This window comes from Ranitomeya variabilis, chromosome 1 (assembly GCF_051348905.1).
Source record: "Ranitomeya variabilis isolate aRanVar5 chromosome 1, aRanVar5.hap1, whole genome shotgun sequence".
Lineage (NCBI taxonomy): Eukaryota > Metazoa > Chordata > Amphibia > Anura > Dendrobatidae > Ranitomeya > Ranitomeya variabilis.
Genome location: NC_135232.1, coordinates 954,120,566 through 954,140,782, shown reverse-complemented (window position 1 = coordinate 954,140,782; position 20,217 = coordinate 954,120,566). Strand labels below are relative to the sequence as shown.

Here is a 20,217-nt window from a genome sequence, read left to right as displayed (position 1 = left end):
ATGATGACCGGCAATTTTTCAGTGGCAAGTTGACATTTTTAATGATTCCATTTTAGATACGACAGTTTGATCACAGCTTTGACAAGTTGAAACTACCCAAAAAAAAACATAATTCTGTCAGTTTGATTTTTTTTCTTTACACTAACTGATCAGGTTAATTATTTTAAATAGAACTCTTAAAGACACGGCAAAACCAAATAGGTCTTTTTTAATTTTTTAGCATCTTAATTTTTAATGGGGGAAAAGTTTTTTTTTTTAATTTCCTTTAATATTTGTAAAACTTTTTTTACTTTATTTTTTTAGACCTCTTAAGCAATTTGAACCTGTGATTGTCTGCTCGCTTGTACTATATACAGAATAGTACCACAGTATTGCAGCCAGTATATAGTATGAATCACAGGTTGGCTTTCATAGGAGCACTGTCATGGCCGGGTAGGCATAGAGATCTTCAACGGGCATCTAGCTGTCATGTCAACTCATTGGCACCTTAAGATCACATTGCTGCAGTAATGGTTGCTTAGAAAGGCACACCCCCAGTTCATGTGCTGCAACTGGTACCTTTAGAGACTGACAACAAAATTTAACCAGTTAACTGCAGCAAGTGGAGATTGGATCCACCAGTAGCTATTAGAAGCAGATGATGGCTGAATAACACAACCATCATCTGCCAGGAATGGTGCAGGCTCAACTCCTGAGCCAGTCCAACTACCCACATGAGTGCCGTACATGTTCGGCACTTTCAGTAAAATACATAAATTACATACATATACATTAGAATGTTTTTTACTATATTTCCTAGTTTATTTTAAAGAACGCCAAATAAAGGTTTTAGATTACTATTATCACACCCTATGTTAGGTGTCGAGTTCCCACCGCTGCACAGGGGGAATCTCAAACCATGTCTGCTGCGGTCTCCCTTTCTCCTCCAGCTGCAGTGGAGCCTGCTCAGTGGAGACGTCGGTCCCAGCGTCTGGCTCAGGCTGATACTGGACGACTGGTTACTACTGCCCTTCCAGGCTCTGTCATTGTAGCCAGCAATGTTCAGCAGTGAGCAGGTCTTTCTGGGACTAAGTTCTGCTTTTCCCATACTGAGCATGCCCACGGGACGACCTCCCATTGGAGGTCTGGTGTCACATGCTCAGGTTCTGTAGCAGCTCCTATTGGACCACCAGGAAGGTCCTTGTCTGCTACAGCTATAAAAGGTTTGCATGGCTGCATGGCCATGCGCTAGTATCAACCTATGTTTTGAGCCTTGCTACTGTGTGGTCATGTTTGCATGTGGTCAGGGTTGGCTGAAATAAGCCACTAGAATACCGGCACCTCCGGTGAGGAGTTTTGTGTGTTTGGATTCAGGTCTTGGCTAAAATAAGCCCCAAGAATACCGGCACCTCCGGTGAGGAGATTGTGTGTGTGCTATGCTGACTGCATGACCACAGTTTTGCTGTTTGGTAGCAGTGTTCCTCTGTGAGGTTAACAGGGCACAGCGTTTCCCTATCCTAGCAATTCTGTGAAGTAACAGAGTTCGCTAATACCACCATATAGCGCCACCAATTGCTAGCAGCAGGTTCCTCTCCTGCATGGTGGACCCTAGGTTGCGAACGCACCTATTATTACATAAATTTATACTCGGTGCGTTCCGCCAACCCTAACACCCTAGCAATTGCTTATGTTTGTGTAGATTATTTCAATGATTTATAAATTCCAAATGAAGGTGCTATTTTGGTTTGGGGAAAGAACTGTCATGTTATAAAATTATTTTTAAATTCATGTCAGTCACACTTCCTTTATTTTGCAACTATCAGATTTAATTTTGCCATAGGCTGGGCTTCATAGGAGAACCAAGATGGACTTAATCATTCAAATAGAAATACAATAATAAGGATTCTAGTCAAATCATCCACTGAGAATAATAGGAAAAGTATATCAGGGTAAAACTTGCTTTACCTGACAAGAAAAACACTCATTTCCCAAGTCGTGTATGAAAATCACATTACTGTGACAGATTGCAAATAACTTCCAGTGTCTCCATCAACCCTTTGGGGGTCAATGGCTTTAGCATACTTGGAGTCTGCCTCCTACATATCCCATCCGATATTCAATACAGAACGTCCTTTCCACCCACACACAGCACTGCACTGTGAGGTCTGGCTTTTCAGGTATGACATTCTGGGACCACCCTAAGAGTCCAGTCAAGGTCAATTAAATTGCTTTTTTCTTTTGTAATCAGATCAAAACAGTTGACGGAATTTGCTTAAAGCGACAGTAACTTTCTGGGAGGAGTATTAGCAGTATTACAAGCAGGCAACAGCTTGAATCAGCTTGACATTTCCATAATTTTTTAGGAAAAGGTCAGGTCCATGTCAGGGTGGCTTAGTTAGTATCCTCTGTGTGGGGTAAATGTCATTTATTTTCAATCATTTCACAGGGTAACAAAACTGTGTGCGTCTGGCCCTGCTTTCTAAATGAATTTGGAGCCGTTTCTTTCTGTTTACGTTCTTTTCTAGAAGAATGCTGCGCTGTCCATCTATTTCTAAACGTTTATTCTGTCTGTAAACACAGCCATTTTGGGATCTGCTTGTCTTTTGGCCATTACAATCAGTTAGAGCTCAGCTCCATTTATACACACACAAGGTGTTTAACTGTTCTATGTAAATTACAAAATTCCTCAAATTCAAATAGAGGGACTTTTTTTAAATCTTTTTGCTACATCCACTATGTCATTATAAATGCATTACAATTTGTTTTGCTAAGAGATGACAGCAAAATAATAAAACATATTAAACATATATATATTTTTAATGAACTTATATTTTAAGCTGGTTAAATATGCATTCCATCAATGGTATCTAATGAGGGGTCTGAGAAGAAGGGTACTTTTAGAGGGGAAGAAAAACTGCCAGTAATGACTAAAGATCATGATACATGAGCAAATTAGTTTGAGGTGAATTGAATTTGTCTTGAATCTTACAAAGATTCACATTCACCTGAATCTGAATTCTATTTTGGCGATTTGCTTTGCACAAATTAAGCAAATGCCTCCATTTTGCTGATTTTTTTAAGGCCTGGAAAGAGATTAAAAAAAATAAAATACTGACCTCGCTGCTCATCTTTCCTGCTGCCGCTATCCCCAGCTGGTCCTTCAAGCAGCTCCCTCCTGTATCTTTTTCCTTCTACACCTTGTGCGGCATCCTCTTCCTGCATCTTCACGCGGTGCTAGGGCTTCCAACAATGAGAAGACCTCTGATGCCACAACGGCATAGAATGAAAATGCAAGAAGAGGATGTCAAGTGTTGTGCTGATGTAAAAAGAGGCCGGGAGGGGCTGCACAGACAACCAGATGGGGAACTGTGGTTGTGGACCATGTAAGGTGGATATTATTTTTTCATTTATTTCAAAAGATCAGTAGACCAGTACTGCCACAAGTATATATCACTGAGTATGCAATGCTGGTTAAAGGAGAATGTCAGATGTGGTAGTGCCCAACTATGCACCAATAAAATCTTCAAAATTACGGGAAGAAAAGAACAATAAGTGGCACTCACTACGTGTGCATAATTTTGTGCTTTATTTATTTCAAAGTCATAGGGAAATACAGATTGAAAAAACACAGACTGGGCTACAGCTGTTTTGCATCTAATTACGCTTCTTTGGCCCAGAATTCCCATGTGACCTTTGAATAAAAAAGCATAAAATAATGCAACAGTATTGAGAACTACTTACTTGTCTTCTCTTCTTGTAATTTTTGAAGGATACTATTATTTTACTCTACATTTACTATGCTTTGAGGTCAAGAGGAACCCCAGAACATGATAAGAAACGTTCAATATGCATCAAATAATCTCAATGCGAATTGAATTCCTAGGACAAATTTGAACAAACTGGTGAATTTGAATTTAGGCAGATTCGCTCATCACTATCATTCAGACAGTTATTTGTTTTCCCCGTTCTTCTCATGCAGATGACACTATTGTCGGCAGTACATCCTCTGTTTACATGAGACGATATGCAGCCAACTGCCAACAAACTATGATTGATATGTCTGCATTCAAAAGTCCTCAACAAGTTCAAAAACTTTGTTTTAGAGTTTAAATTCTTGTAAAATGACCCTATAACATTCTCAAACAAAAAATAACTCTGTCTTGTTAAGAGTCCATTTTTACCAAAGAATACACAGTGTGTACGGAAAGTATTCAGACCCCTTTAAATTTTTCCCTCTTTGTTTCATTGCAGCCATTTAGTGAATTCAAAAAAGTTATTTATTTTTCTCATTAATGTACACTCTGTACTCAATCTTGACTGAAAAAAACAGAAATGTTGTAATTTTTGCAAATTTATTAAAAAGAAAAACTGAAATATCACATGGTCATAAGTATTCAGACCCTTTACTCACTATAGAGTAGAAGCACCCTTTTGAGCTAGTACAGCCATGAGTCTTCTTGGGAATGATGCAACAAGTTTATCACACCTGATTTGGGGATCCTCTGCCACTCTTCCTTGCAGATCCTCTCCAGTTCTGTCAGGTTGGATGGTGAATGTTGGTGGACAGCCATTTTCAGGTCTCTCCAGAGATGATCAATTGGGTTTGGGTCAGGGCTCTGGCTGGGCCAGTCAAGAATGCTCACAGAGTTGTTCTGAAGCCTCTCCTTTGTTATTTTAGTTGTGTGCTTAGGGTCATTGTCTAGTTCAGTGTTCCCCAACTCCGGTCCTCAAGAGCCACCAACAGGTCTTGTTTTCAGGATTTCCTTAGTAGTGCACAGGTGATAATTGCACCACCTGGACAGGCAAGCATTCAGTCACCTGTGCAATACTAAGGAAATCCTGAAAACATGACCTGTTAGTGGCTCTTGAGGACCAGAGTTGGGGAACACTGGTGTAGTTGGAAGGTGAACCTTCGGCCAAGTCTGAGATCTAGAGCACTCTGGAAGAGGTTTTCATCCAGGATATCTCTGTACTTGGCCGCATTCATGTTTCCTTCAATGACAACCAGTCGTCCGGTCCCTGCAGCTGAAAAACAACCCCCATAGCATGGTGCTGTCACCATGTTTCACTTTTGGGATTGTATTGGGCATTTGATTAGCATTGCCTGTTTTTCTCCACACATACCACTTAGAAATATCACCAAAAAGGTCTATCTTCATCTCATCGGATCAGAGAATCATATTTCTCATAGTCTGGGAGTCCTTCATGTGTGTTTTAGCAAACTATATGAGGGCTTTCATATGTCTTGCACTGAGGAGAAGCTTCCGTCAGGCCAGTCTGCTATAAAGGCCTGACTGATGAAGGGCTGCAGTGACAGTTGACTTTGTGGAAATTTCTCCCATCTCACTACTGCATCTCTGGAGCTCAGCCACAGTGATCTTGGGGTTCTTCTTTACCTCTCTCACCAAGGCTCTTCTCCCACAATTACTCAGTTTGGTTGGACGGCCAGGTCTAGGAAGACTTCTGGTGGTCTCAAACTTCTTCCATTTAAGGATTATGGACGCCACTGTGCTCTTAGGAACCTTGAGTACTGCAGAAATTCTGTTGTAACCTTGGCCAGATCTGTGCCTTGCCACAATTCTGCCTCTTAGCTTCTTGGCCAGTTCCTTTGACCTCATGATTCTCATTTGGTCTGACATGCACTGTGAGCTGTGAGGTCTTATACAGACAGGTGTGTGCCTTTCCAAATCAAGTCCTACCAGTTTAATTATACACAGCTGGCCTCCAATGAAGGAGTAGAACCATCTCAATGAGGATCACAAGGAAATAGACAGCATGTGACTTAAATATGAGTGTCTGAGCAAAGGGTCTGAATACTTATGACCATGTGATATTTCAGTTTTTCTTTTTTATTAAATGTGCAAAAATTTCTACATTTCTGTTTTTTTTTTAGTCAACATGGGATGCAGAGTGTACATTAACCCCTTCATAACCTTGGGATTTTCCATTTTTCCGTGTTCGTTTTTCACTCCCCTCCTTCCCAGAGCCATAACTTTTTTGTTTTTCCGTCAATTTGACCATGTGAGGGCTTATTTTTTGCGGGACGAGTTGTACTTTTGAACGACATCATTGGTTTTAGCATGTCGTCTCCTAGAAAACGGGAAAAAAATTCCAAGTGCGGTGAAATTGCAAAAAAAAGTGCAGTCCCACACTTGTTTTTTGTTTGGCTTTTTTGCTAGGTTCACTAAATGCTTAAACTGACCTGACATTATGATTCTCCAGGTCAGTACGAGTTCATAGACACCTAACATGACTAGGTTATTTTTTACCTAAGTGGTGAAAAAAAATTCCAAACTTTGTTAACAAAAAAAAAAAAAAATTGTGCCATTTTCCGATACTCGTAGCGTCTCCATTTTTCATGATCTGGGGTCGGTTGAGGGCTTATTTTTTGCGTGCCGAGCTGGAGTTTTTAATGATTCCAATTTGGTGCAGATACGTTCTTTTGATCGCCCGTTATTGCATTTTAAAGCAATGTCACGGCGACCAAAAAAACATAATTCTGGTGTTTCGAATTTTTTTCTTGCTACGCCATTTAGCGATCAGGTTAATGCTTTTTTTTTTATTGATCGGGCGATTCTGAACTCGGCGATACCAAATATGTGTAGGTTTGATTTTTTTTTATCGATTTATTTTGAATGGGGCGAAAGGGGGGTGATTTAAAATTTTATATTTTTTTTATTTTTTTCACTTTTTTTTTACTTTTTTTTTTACTTTTGCCATGCTTCAATAGCCTCCATGGGGAGGCTGCTGTTTGCTGCTATGTAGCAGAAAATCAGGTGTGCTGTGAGCGCCGACCACAGGGTGGCGCTCACAGCTCCCGGGGATCAGTAACCATAGAGGTCTCAAGGACCTCTATGGTTACTATTCTGCAGCATCGCCGACCTCCGATCATGTGACGGGGGTCGGCGTTGCCATCATTTCCGGATGCGGTAGTTAAATGCCGCTGTCTGCGTTTGACAGCGGAATTTAACTAGTTAATAGGCGCGGGCAGATCGCAATTCTGCCCGCACCTATTACGGGCACATGTCAGCTGTTCAAAACAGCTGACATGTCCCGGCTTTGATGCGGGCTCACCGCCGGAGCCCGCATCAAAGCGGGGCTTCTGACCTCTGACGTACTATCCCGTCCGAGGTTAGAAAGGGGTTAAGGTGAAAAAAAAATGAACTTTTTTGAATTTACCAAATGGCTGCAATAAAACAAAGAGCGAACAATTTATAGGGGTCTGAATACTTTCTGTACCCACTGTATTTAATTCTTTATAAATCAATAAATTGGAGATCTAATTCAAACACAGAAGTTTTAATTTCTTTAAAAAAATAATCCATTTATCTAAAAGATTACATTGCGAGTATGATATCTACAAGTTTAGGCTGGGGCTAGATGACGATGTGTTTCATGATAACAACTTGAGTGAACAAAAATATCTGTGCCAGTTGTTGTCTTGTGAATATTTTAAACTGTGATTATGCTGCAAAAAAAATGACGAAGTTGCAGGCAAGTTACACGCAAGTAACAGTTGCAAGTGACTTGCATCAAGGTCTGTGGCAAGTGAGTCACGTGCAACTTCCAACCAGCAACAGAAAAGCTATCAGAGACCAAATATCCAACACATTTGGAAATATTTGCCACTCTGTGTTGCAGTTGCAGGAGGTTGCAGGCTTGCAATGTGACACCATAGGAAATCATTCGATGTAATATCACAATACAACGCTACAATTTCAGCGTTGGGTGACACATTTTTCCCATGTAGCCCAAGTCTTAAACTTACAATTTATAAGGTAATTGCTGTCGCAGAAATTCCCTAAAGGGGTTATCCGACCTTAAAAGATGCAGAACTTACTGATTCATGCCTTCTGTGTCCTTCAGAAATCTAAAGCACCACTTCAGAAATGAAGATAGTCCAACTTGGCTAGAATGGAACCTGGATAAACTATAATGTGGTTTCCTTTGGATTCCAGGGTCCAATTGTCACATGATTTATGATGTTTTGCATTTGGTGGGTTTAGATAGAGGAATGGATCATGGGATCAAAATATGGAATGTCACAGACGAAGGGAGAACATAGCGGGCTTATGGTAAAGTGACCCCTTATTACAGTGGCATTGCTGAGAATGAGCTCTGTCATTTTTTGTTATCTAAAGGTTATTAAAGTCCATATAACCCCTTTAAAAATTGTAACTTCAGAATCTGAATGATGACAAAAGACTTTAAAATTTCCCCTGCCACCCTCTCTCTGTTGACGGAGTTATAAATTACAATTATAGGATGCTATTAAACAAGTTTTAAAGTGGAAGGAGACCATAGTTCTTATACTAAGCATTGCTGGTGGTAAAAATATGTTAAAGGACAAGTTAACTTGAAATAGAAGAATTCTTGGAAGCATTCGACGGGACATGCTGTATATTTAATCAAATTGTAAATATATGGGACAATAAATACCCTCTTACTGAACATTGTTGACCTCACCCAAACCTAAAATAGCTGATTACATACTGTGCTGTAAGATTAGACTTTTTACACAGCAAATGTTAAGAACATGTGAAACATCTGAAGCAGGAATGGGAACAATTACATATATTCAGTGAATGTTAATAGCTTCCTAAAGTAAGATGACTTTTCTTTCAGTGGATAAGGGGGATCACTATGTAATGAAGAACAATGTTCCAACATTTAAACTGCACTAATATGTATAAAATTCATAACATTAAATGGCTGATCACTAATCAAAAAACTCCTGATGTTCCCATCCTATCAGAATTGTAAAAGGAATTTTAATCTACTTTTTATCAAAGGGTTCACAAGCTAATAATCTGAAAATGTAATACATTGCAATGTCTATCTGTAATATTCACTTTATTCATTATTTTATATGGGCAGCATTGTATACTATTAGTTAGACTTGAAGTAAAATGTTATAATATCTAACTTCCGTACTTACGGTAAAAAACCTTACCTTTTAGGGTCAATGATCTTGTAAAGTTTTCCACTGTGTGCCTGAGTCATACTTTTACTGCTTGACAGTATGTAGACTTCACCTGTTAAAAATGCCAATATAACATCGAGGTTACACATATTATTTCATTGCATGCCAGAAGCATTTGTCAGATTTCTTATCTAGATGGTTTGGATGGCTTAAAGAAGCCCCCCGTGTAGCTTTTTTTTAATTAATTCTTTGTAAGTGTGCATGTAATGTAGTGTGTATGTATTAAATTACTCACCTACTGCCACCTTCTCCAGGATCCAGCGCCGTTTGGTTCCTCTTCTCAATAACGTCACTGCTCTTCAGACTATCCGGATCATTCTATATGTGAGCCAAAAAAATCTCTTTAAAATGTAAGCCTATGGAGCCTCGCTTTTACACTCCATAGACATACATTGTAAAAGCTACTTGTGGGTCACACAGAGCGCAGCGTTACCCAGAGAGAGTGTGACGAGTGGTGACGTCACTCAGAAGAATAGCATATGGCTCTGGATCCTGGAGAAGGAGGTGGTAGGTGAGTATATTAACCCACAATACACTACTGTACATGCACATATACACACACATTTAAAGAAAAGAAAACTTCATGGGTGGGCATCTTAAATTATTGTTTTACAATTTCCTAGTATTGCTGAAGCATTTCAATAGTCCAAGTTTGCACAAGAGTATTTGCTTCCAATGATTATTCAACACGCCATTACTCTTAATAAAAAACCATACAGAATAAAGTCAATACAAAATGAAAACACTTATCAGGGGATTTACCGTAGCTGCAGCCTCTCTGTTCATAGACTTCATAATTCACACATGGCAGCATATAGATACATTTTATTCTCAAGAACCCCACAAAAAACACATTTACAGATTATATGTATTGTACCTAGTTCATCTTCCCCAAAACCCAGAATGTGTCCTGTGAACGGTCCTCTGCAAGAACCTCCGCTGCCAATACAGAATGGTTTCTCCTGCCATTGTTTAGTGACGGAATTCTGGTGGAGCGTCACAAAGTTTCTGAAAGTACACAAGAGTTACTTGGTCTTGTCTTCAAAGAATTAAAAAATTTGCAATTTGTAAGAGAAAATATTTACAGACTTTTTTTTAATTTTTAAATTTTATGACCTCATCTGATTTAATGGTGACAACTAGCACGGCTGGACATTTACTTTTGTAAAATTGACTACCAAAAAAATGAATTAATGAAGGGTAATATTTTTTTAAGTGACAAACCTAATAGCTATACTCTGGATATCACTCTAACTTCAGAATAACTAAATAGTTCCGATTGTACAACTGTGCCAATATGGCCTGTGTAAAGCTAATATGCAGTCTTAGAAATGTAGCTTGGCATTGAGAATCTGCCACATAAGGTATCGCAATTATAATATATAATTATGATAACTTAATATATGGCAAATATTTGACAAAAGCCCTAATTATTCTTAGGATACGAATAAGCATCAAAAAACATGCCTACCACACTGAGCTATACAATGCAAAGTAAATGTTTAGATCATAAACCAAACAATGGTAACAAATGATTTGTTCATGACGGCTTGTGTTACATGTGCGGGTGGTCAAATTTGAGGGAACATTGTTATAACGAGGTCAAACACTGGAGAAAAAAAAACAAATTGCAAACAGAATCTACCTATGTATGTGAAAAAATGTATATAGCTGTTAGTGTAAAACTCTACTCAGAAGTTTTGATCGTTGAGTTCGCACTAATTGCTAAACTAAAAAGTTGGAAGCACTAAGCTGAACTCTGCTGTCCATCAACACTGAAGACAGACTCTATAGACCTTCTATTAAACTTGTCTTGAAGATGTTCACTCAATAGTTATATACATGCTCCTTGGTGTTCACAAAATAAAACTGAAAAACACCTTTATGCTATTAAATAACTAACTTCTAACATACCCATAACGGTCTCCAAATACATAGCTTCCATAAAGCCGTTCCGACTGACAACCTCTGTATATAAAACCACCAACTGTTTGTCCATTGCTTAGTGGCTTAAATTCTAAGAGTGGAGGCTCATTTTCTGAAAAAGAAAAGGAACTGTTGTAGCATTAGGACAAAACAATACAAAGGTGTCTAAAACGAATATGAATTATGTGTTTAAAATAAAAAAAGGAAAAGTAAGCAGAGTCCTAAAGATTTTATAGTTAAACATCTCTCACTTTTCTGTTCCTGAAGTGTCCCTAATCTTAAACTTATCAATGTATCAGTATTTGTGTACAAACCTACTTATACCCTGGAAAATTATGCCGATTTACATTTTTATGGCATAAAGAGGACTTGCCAACAGGTCAACAGTGTTCTGTTTTTGTTGTTAGTTTGTTTCTGCTGTTCTCTTGGGTATTCCTGCTTTTGTTTTTTTTATAAATCCGCTATACAGTTTCAATGTTATGGGCCGTATTGTTTTGTACTAAATTTTATGATCTTTACCAGTAGGGCGTAGGTCATATTATTTTGTCTGGGGCAAGTTTTTAGGCTGCTCTACATAATTACCATGTTACCATTTGAGCCATACTCCTGTGACAAAGACCATAAATATTAACACTAAATAAAAAGGCCCATACCTATTGTACCTTATGATTTTAAAAAATAAGTAAAGTAAGAAGAAAAAAAAACACTCCTGAAAGCTGTGGGAATAATTGATGAATTGAAGTGTAAAATTGTAGAATTTCTTATTTAAAGCATGATTACGAGCTGTTCAACTAATTATTTTTACCCAACCTTGTTCCACATTACATAATAGTAGTAATATTCATATTTGCAAACATCTAAAATTTGGCAGCTTTTACACGTTTCTGAGGGTCCTTATACTGCGCTGATGTCTTGTCTCCTCTGTGGGTTGTAGGGGAGGGAATATCAAAAATAACTTCAATTTTAGAAGTTTCCATGCTGCTAAGGTTGCATAGTGACATCCAAAGAGTGCAATCCATGTATGGTCTGCAGAGTGATAGTCAATGTGCTTAAAGGGAACCTGTCACCAGAAAAATTGCTATTAACTTGGAGATGTGGGGTTAATTTGAAGGTTAATAGCGTTATTAACCTGCCCTGGGGTCGCATGTAGCTGAGCAATGCGAGGAGAAAATAAGCTTCATTCCTCCAGGCAGTGTTCAGGTTTCAGTCATGTGGGCAGTGCCACTGCGGCTGTAACCACAGCCCCAGCCCTGACTGACATTGGCTCTGCATTGGGACCGGCTGTCGGTCACGGCCAGGGATGCAGCTACAGAAGCTGCTCTGTATACTGAAAGCGGTGACTGAACCAATGCTGGTGCTGCCCCTGTGACTGAAACCGGATTGCTGTGGTGAGGAATGAAGTTCAATTTCTCCCCACAACGTTCAGCTAAGTGAGAGTGCCGGGCAAGTTAATAACGCTATTAACAAGCAGACTAACCCCATATCTGGAGGTTAATAGCGGGGTTTTTTTAGACAGGTTCCCTTTAATTAAAAAAGATGATTTTTTGTTTTTTTGTATAATTCTGGAGTACTTTGATAGGGAAATAAGTTGATTAGTGATGACCAAGTTTGCCGTGTAAGTTGCTAGTTAAGCAACTGCCGAAATCTTAGTTGGATCCCTGTTAGCATAACATGGGGGTGATTGTAATATTAAATTCATTAAATGGCACAAAAATTTAGGCTATTCAGTTATTAACTCATCTGGTTATTTACCATAATGGACAACAGCGGACTTTCCTATGTACAGTGGTGCTTGAAAATTTGTGAACTCTTCAGAATTTCCATGTTTGTAAGCAAGCAATTTTAAAGTAAAACTACATTAGATTTTAAAACTGGACTTAAAATTGACAAAGAAAACTAAAAACAAAGATTTATTTTTTAGCAAAATGTTACAATATCCCATATATAAGATGGCAGATATATGAGCATGTTTGCTTTCAGTATCTAGTGTGGCTTGTGCAGTAATAACTGCATCTAAAGATTTCTGGTAATTGTTGATTAGTCCTGCACATCAATTTGAGCCCATTTCTAATAACAAAACAGGTTTAACTCTGGACGTGGATGGGTTTTCTTCTTGGAACTGCTGGCTTCTGGTCTTTCCACCAAATTTCTAAAGGATTAAGATCAGGACTTTGTTTTGGCCATTGCAAAACATTAACTTTATTCTTCTTTAACCATTCTTTTATAAAAATGACTTGTGTACTTTGGGTCATTGCCTTGCTGCATGACCAACATTTTCTTGAGATTCAGCTCATGGACAGTGTCCTCACGTTTTCCTTTTGAATTTGCTGATAAAATGTAGAATCCAAGAATCCATTATTCCATTAATGACAGCAAGCTGTCCTGGCCCTGATGCAGCCAAATAGGCCAAACCATGATACTATCACCATCATTGTACTTTACAGATGACACAAGGTTTTTTTGCTGTTTTATGCAATATTTTTCTTTTGTCAAACATAACTTTTCTCATTTAAACTAAAAAGCTCTACATTGACCTCATTTGTCCAAAGAACACTGTTTCAGTAGCCTTCTGGCTTGTCCGGGTGATCTTTACCAAACTGTGGTGCAGCAATGTGGTTTTTGAAGAGCAGTGGCTCTCCCATTGAAATCCTGCCAAGCAAACCATTGTTGTACAGTGTACTTCTAACAGCGTAGTTATTAAACTTAACATTAGTTAATGCCTTTAGATGATTAGAGGTCACCTTTGGTTCCTTTGTATCCTCATGGACTATAATACTGCTTGCTCTTGGAGTGATCCTTGTTGATCATTCACACCTGGGGAGGGTAATTATGGTCTTGAATTTTCTACATTTGTAAACATTCTGTCTGACTGTACATTACCATAGTGAAGTCCAAACTCTTTAGAGAAAATCATCTCTAAAGAGTTTGGAATTCACTAATCTACAGTCAGACAGATCATTTTCCAGCCTCATGAACATCAACATCTCTTCTTTTGAGATTTTCAAAAATGTCTATGTTCGCATCTTGATATACTCCCGCAAACATGAAGATCAGACTTTGATAGATCCCTTTTCTTTAAATAAAACGCCTTGCACACTCACATCTAATTGTCATCCCACTGATTGAAAACACCAAAATTTCACCTTCAACTTATCTGCTAATACTAAAGGTTCACATTGTTTTGCCACTCACATATATGTGATACTGGATCATTTTCACCAATAAAAACATTACAGAACCTAGTGTACTCATTTGTTCGATTTTGCTCTCTTTGTTAATTTATAGGACTTATGTTGAAATCTGATGTAGTTTAAGGTCAGATTTTTGCAGAAATATTCAAACTTTGGAAGTCTTCAAAAACATTTATGCACTGCTGTATATTTAGAATCCAAAAATGAATCAAAATTGCCTGGACGCAACAAGACTCAGAACACAATTTCCACTAATTAAATATTGTGATGTTTATTCATAATTATACCATATATTAAATCATAATTAAACAGTAAAGATCTCCAATGTAGAAAAGGAACGGATACATACACATAACGTCAATTAAGAATCCTATATGTGAGCATATGTGGGCCCCCTGAGGAAGTGTTACGAAACGCGCGTCGGGGTTTAGGAACGGTGACACGGACTTCATACCCTATGTGAGTAATGACCCTTTTCTTTTGATTGCCCGATTATTTTATTCACAGTGCATTGGTTAAATAATAAGGAAGTACCGAGTACTTTTGACATACATGCTGGATGGCAGTAGAATAAGTTCAAGTCTCGGTTTCTGTTCTGTTTTGTTTTCAGATGCATTCTGTGTGTAATATATATAAAGATTTATGGGCGTATCAGTAATAGGCTGCTATTTATTGTGAGACTGTTGTTGTCTCTCAAAGGCAGGGGTGATTTACATGTGTTTATATTGGAATTTTTGCTCACATATAGGATTCTTAATTGACGTTATGTGTATGTATCCGTTCCTTTTCTACATTGGAGATCTTTACTGTTTAATTATGATTTAATATATGGTATAATTATGAATAAACATCACAATATTTAATTAGTGGAAATTGTGTTCTGAGTCTTGTTGCGTCCAGGCAATTTTGATTCATTTTTGGATTCTAAGTGTAGTTTAACACAATAAAATAATAGGACCGTTTTTTCGGGTGATTTAATACTGCTGTATATTCTCTACAATTTTTATCAATAAATGTGCTGAGAAAATAGTTTTCCTTTTGCCATATGCCTTATACTGCAGTTTGGATGTATGTATTTTGCGGCACCATTTACCATTGTTATATTTTAAATAACTTTTTTCTTCTCAGACGTGGAAAATTACAATGTAGCCTACCATAATCCTTTCCTTTAATGATCTGTAGTATTCGCAAATTTGACCTGTTCTTAGCATTGGAATCTGAACAAAGAATTGTTAAATTCATACTAATATCTTTGGAATGACGATCGACAGCACACCTAAAACGAGAAAAAAAGAAGTGAGTATAATATTTTAGATTCTGCTTTTTATAGTATTTTTTTCACAAGAAAGTAGTGTCCTAACTTCCAGGAGCATGTCATAAAGCAGTATGATCTGAGCACATTTATAAATAGTTTTATAAAATAAAATTTCAATAATTTCACTGATTGATACCTATCTATTAGGAACAGCCACTGGACTAATAAACATAAGAAGAGCATCAATTTAAATGAATAAATTGCAGTTTTCTCCTATTAAGGAAACATGTTAACTAAAAAGGTGATCATTCTTTATTGCCACATGAACAGTTACAAAAAGATTTCCTAAATATATTTCATAATCTATCTGATAATTCTGGGCATAGAGGTGAGAGACAAATATAGTGGTGAGAGATCTCATAGTAAAAGTCTATATTTCTCCATTTCTAATTCTAGATAATAACTCCCCCACTCCAATGTTGTAATGTCTGATGAGTGAAGCACTGCAGAGTTTCACAATAACTATGATGGAATCAATTCATTTAAAGAATCCGTTTCTACATGTCTCATAGCTACTACAAGAGTTATTTCATTCAATAGCTTAAAGGGATTGTCGAGGACTTTTATACTGATGTCCTAACCTTACGATATGACAACAATATCCGATCGATGAGGATACAACACATGGCACCCCCATCGATCAGCTGTTCTCGACTTCGGTGGCAGTTGGATGTGCTCAGTTGAGTAGCGGAACTACATAGCTGCATAAACTGTGCGAGGTACTGCACAACTTCCCCTATTAATTTGAACTGAGGGCGGATGTGCAGTACTCGGCCATGGACAGGGTTGTGCTAGCTGATGGGGTGATGGGTGTCACACCCCCATCAACCAGATATTGATGACTTATTCTAGGGTTGCTATGGCTGTATATTTCACAGAATTCTAAAAATCAAACCTGTTTTGTGATAATCCAATGAGCAATCACTGAAAAGTGATGGATTATAGTAACATGCAAATTATCCTAATTTGCAATTAATTTGCATTGGGCTTCAAAGTTCCAAATCATAGAAATGATCTATCAGATTACTACAAGACAGGTATAATTTTTTATTGTTGTTCTACCAACTATACCATCATAGCAATATTCCTTACAGGTTTTCTTCACATGTTAAATAGAATAGTTGGGAGCTTATGTGTCGCTCATTAAAGGTGAATGGGCCCCTTTGTTCCTTCAGTTTGTAAAGAGTTGTCTCACAATGGACATTTATCTTTTATCCAGAGGATAGTGGGCTCCACTACTGAGATAACAACTTATCATTTGGATATTGGTCCCCAAGCCATGAGTTCTCTGAGGCCATACAGTTCAAAGGTGTATAAATGGAGCATTGGTCTAGCATGCTTGATTGAAGATCTATGGGGCTGATGGAGATAGCCAAGTACAGCATTCTGCTGTTTCATTCAGCCCTATAAACAGAGAATAGGGCATGTTCAACCTATTTAAACACTTACTGTAGTCATATAGTGATTAGAAACAGTAGTCATATAGTGATTAGAAACAGATGTCTTGGGTTCCCTGTCATATTGTTTGCTGGATGGTGTTCCAGTACTAGGCCCTCAGTGATCCTCTGGGTAGGAGATAAATGTTCATTGTGAAGCAATCCTTGTAAATAACTGTAAATGAGTGATCCTATGAACCCTTGCTTCCCGAAAAATCGTGTAGTCTAAACAAACTACCAATCACCAGATAAATGAGCAAAATGCTAGTCGGATGAAATGATCTTTTGGCTTGTTCAAAAGATGATCATTTTCTGCAGCATAATATTCTCTTTAAATAGGATCTGCGCTGTCAAGAACAGCCTATGTGCCCAGAACCATCTGCTATTGATCATGCAGGCTTTTAAATAACCGCCAATCAGTAAATATCTAAAGAACCATGGTCATTTAATGCCACAAAATTGGCTGATGTAAACACACCCTTATCCTCTGCCCATTTAAACTTATATCTTCTTTGTTTCCTCTGTGTTTTAAGTGCTTACAACAATAACGCGTGGCTTACCTGCCTGGGTTATGAAGTCCATGTGCAAAGATCTCAGGTGGCTGGTTTGTACTGTTAAAATGAGGATTGCTTCTTGGTATGGAGTAGAGAGCATTGCATCCATCAATGTCAACATCTAATCTTAGTACTGACCCTGTAAAATCACTAAAAAAAACCCAATGTGATAAAAAATGTATCAAATGATAAAATCTTCAATTGGTTTTACAAAAATAATTTGTGAGTAGTAGCACAAAATAAAACAACCCAAACTTACATTATATGAATATAACTATATATAACACATTGCTGAAAATAAAATTCTGCGGTTCTAAATGAACCAAAGATATGAATCAACTTTCATTCTATAGAGTGTACCTTAGAAGGTCTAGCAAAAAATCTGCTGATTCTAACAGTATAATTTAAAACGCTATGAATACATTAACCAAAGCAGAAAATAAATATTATACACAGCTCTGGCATAAATTAAGAAACCACTGCACAGATTTATAAAAATCAAATTCTCTACATGTCTGACAGCCATTCCATTCCAGTATCAGTTGAATACCAACCAGAGTACACTTCATTCTACTTAATGTGCTTCTGATTAGGTGATCACCTGAACCAAATCTTATTTAATGAAGAAAAGTATAAAAAACCCTGCTGTTGTGTTCACAATTCTCTTGCAATAGGACAAGCTGGATGGCAAAACAAGTGCTAGTAATATCCAAAAGTAATAGGAATGAAAAAATAACTTTTAACCATGCCAAAGGAGTTGAAAAGAAAAGTCTTGAGTGAGGAAAAGAAGGGCTCAATTCTGGCTTTACTAGCAGAGGGACACAGTGAGCGTCATGTTGCCTCCATCCTTAAAATTTCTAAGACGGTCCTTTACAACAAGGTCAAGCAGCAGACATTGAGGACAACAAAGCTACAGACCGGCAGAGGGTGAAAACGACTCTCCACTGACCGGGATGACCATCATCTTATTCGAATGTCACTCAGCAACCGCAGGATGACATCAAGTGACCTACAAAAGGAATAGCAAATAGCAGCTAGGGTGAAGTGCACGGCAAGAACAGTTCGCAACAGGCTCCTAGAGGCAAGACTCAAATCATGTAAAGCTAGAAAAAAGCCTTTCATCAATGAGAAGCGAATGAGAGCCAGAGACCATAAGGCTTAGACCACAGTGGACTGGAGTAAGGTAATCTTCTCTGATGAGTCTAATTTTCAGCTTTACCCAACACCTGGTCATCTAATGGTTAGACGGAGACCTGGAGAGGCGTACAAGCCAAGGTGGAAGATCAGTGATGATTTGGGGATGCTTCAGCAAGGCTGGAATTGGGCAGGTTAATATTTGTAAAGGACGTACGAATCAAACCGCATACATCCTGGGAAAACAGTTGATTACTTCTGCTCAATGTTCCCCAACTCTTGACTGGTTTTCCAGAAGGACAATGCGCCACGCCACACAGCTAGGTCAATCAAGGTGTAAATGAAGGACCACCACATCAAATCCCTGTCATGGCCAGCCCAATCTCCAGACCTGAACCCCATTGAAAAGCTCTGGAATGTAATCAAGATGAATATGGATAGTCACAAGCCATCAAACAAAGAACTGCTTAAATTTTTGTACCAGGAGTGGCATAAGGTCACCCAAAAGCAGTGTCAAAGACTGGTGGAAAGCATGCCAACACGCATGAAAGCTGTGATTAAAAATCATGGTTATTCCACAAAATATTGATTTCTGAACTCTTCCTGAGTTAAAACATTAGTATAGTTGTTTCTAAATGATTATGAACTTGTTTTTTTTTTCATTATTTCAGGTCTGTAAACAATGTATTTTTTTGTTATTTTGACCATTTCTCATCTTCAAAAAATAAATACAAAATGTATTGCTTGGAATTTCAGAGACATGTTGTCAGTAGTTTATACAATAAAAGAACAATTTACATTTTACTCAAAAATATACCTAATAAGAGAAAAATCAGACAAACTGAAAATTTTGCAGTGGTCTCTTAATTTTTGCCAGAACTGTATATGGAGTGGGGGAAATAAGTATTTGATATACTGACGATTTTGCACGTTCTCCCATCTATAAAGAATGGAAAGGTCTGCAATTTTTATCATAGGTACACTTCAGGTATGAGAGACAGAATCTTTAAGAAAAAGCCAGAAAATCACATTGTATGATTTTTACATAATTAATTTGTATTTTATTGCATAAAATAAGTATTTGATACAATAGAAAAACAAAACTTAATATTTGGTACAGAAACCTTTGTTTGCAATTATATAGGTCAGATGTTTCCTGTAGTTCTTGATGGAGTTTGCACACACTGCAGCAGGGATTTTGGCCCACTCCTCCATATAGATCTTCTCCAGATCTTTCAGGTTTCGGGGCTGTCGCTGCGCAACATTGAGTTTCAGCTTCTTCTAAAGATTTTCTATTGGGTTCAGGTCTGGAGATTGGCTAGGCCACTCCAGGACCTTAAAAATCTTCTATGGAGCCACTCCTTAGTTGCCCTGGCTGTGTGTTTTGGGTCATTGTCAGGCTGAAAGACCCAGTCATGACCCATCTTCAATGCTCTTTCTGAGGGAAGGTGGTTGTTGGCCAAAATCTTCTGATACATGACCCCAACCATTCTCCCTTCAATATGGTGCAGTCGGTCTGTCCCCTTTGCAAAAAAGCACCCCCCAAAGTATGATGTTTCCCCACTATGCTTCTCGGTTGGGATGGTGGTCTTGAGGTTGTACTCATTCTTCTTCCTATAGTACGGCAAGTGGAGTTCATACCAAAAAGTTCTATTTTATTCTCACCTGACCTACGTGATCATCCAGATGGTCATTGGTG

The 20,217-nt window shown here is 38.0% G+C and overlaps 1 protein-coding gene across 1 annotated transcript in view; it reads right to left on the bottom strand.

Moving 5' to 3' along the window:
* The window catches only part of HHIP (hedgehog interacting protein), a 183,733-nt gene that overhangs the window by 53,109 nt on the left and 110,407 nt on the right, over nt 1-20,217 (bottom strand). Inside the window, exons 7-11 of the mRNA XM_077279270.1 lie at nt 17,391-17,534; nt 15,234-15,355; nt 10,877-11,000; nt 9,840-9,970; nt 8,933-9,014 (exon numbers count right to left, since the gene is read on the bottom strand). Coding sequence (XP_077135385.1) covers nt 8,933-9,014; nt 9,840-9,970; nt 10,877-11,000; nt 15,234-15,355; nt 17,391-17,534 — 603 coding nt within the window. The remainder of the gene's footprint in view (nt 1-8,932; nt 9,015-9,839; nt 9,971-10,876; nt 11,001-15,233; nt 15,356-17,390; nt 17,535-20,217) is intronic.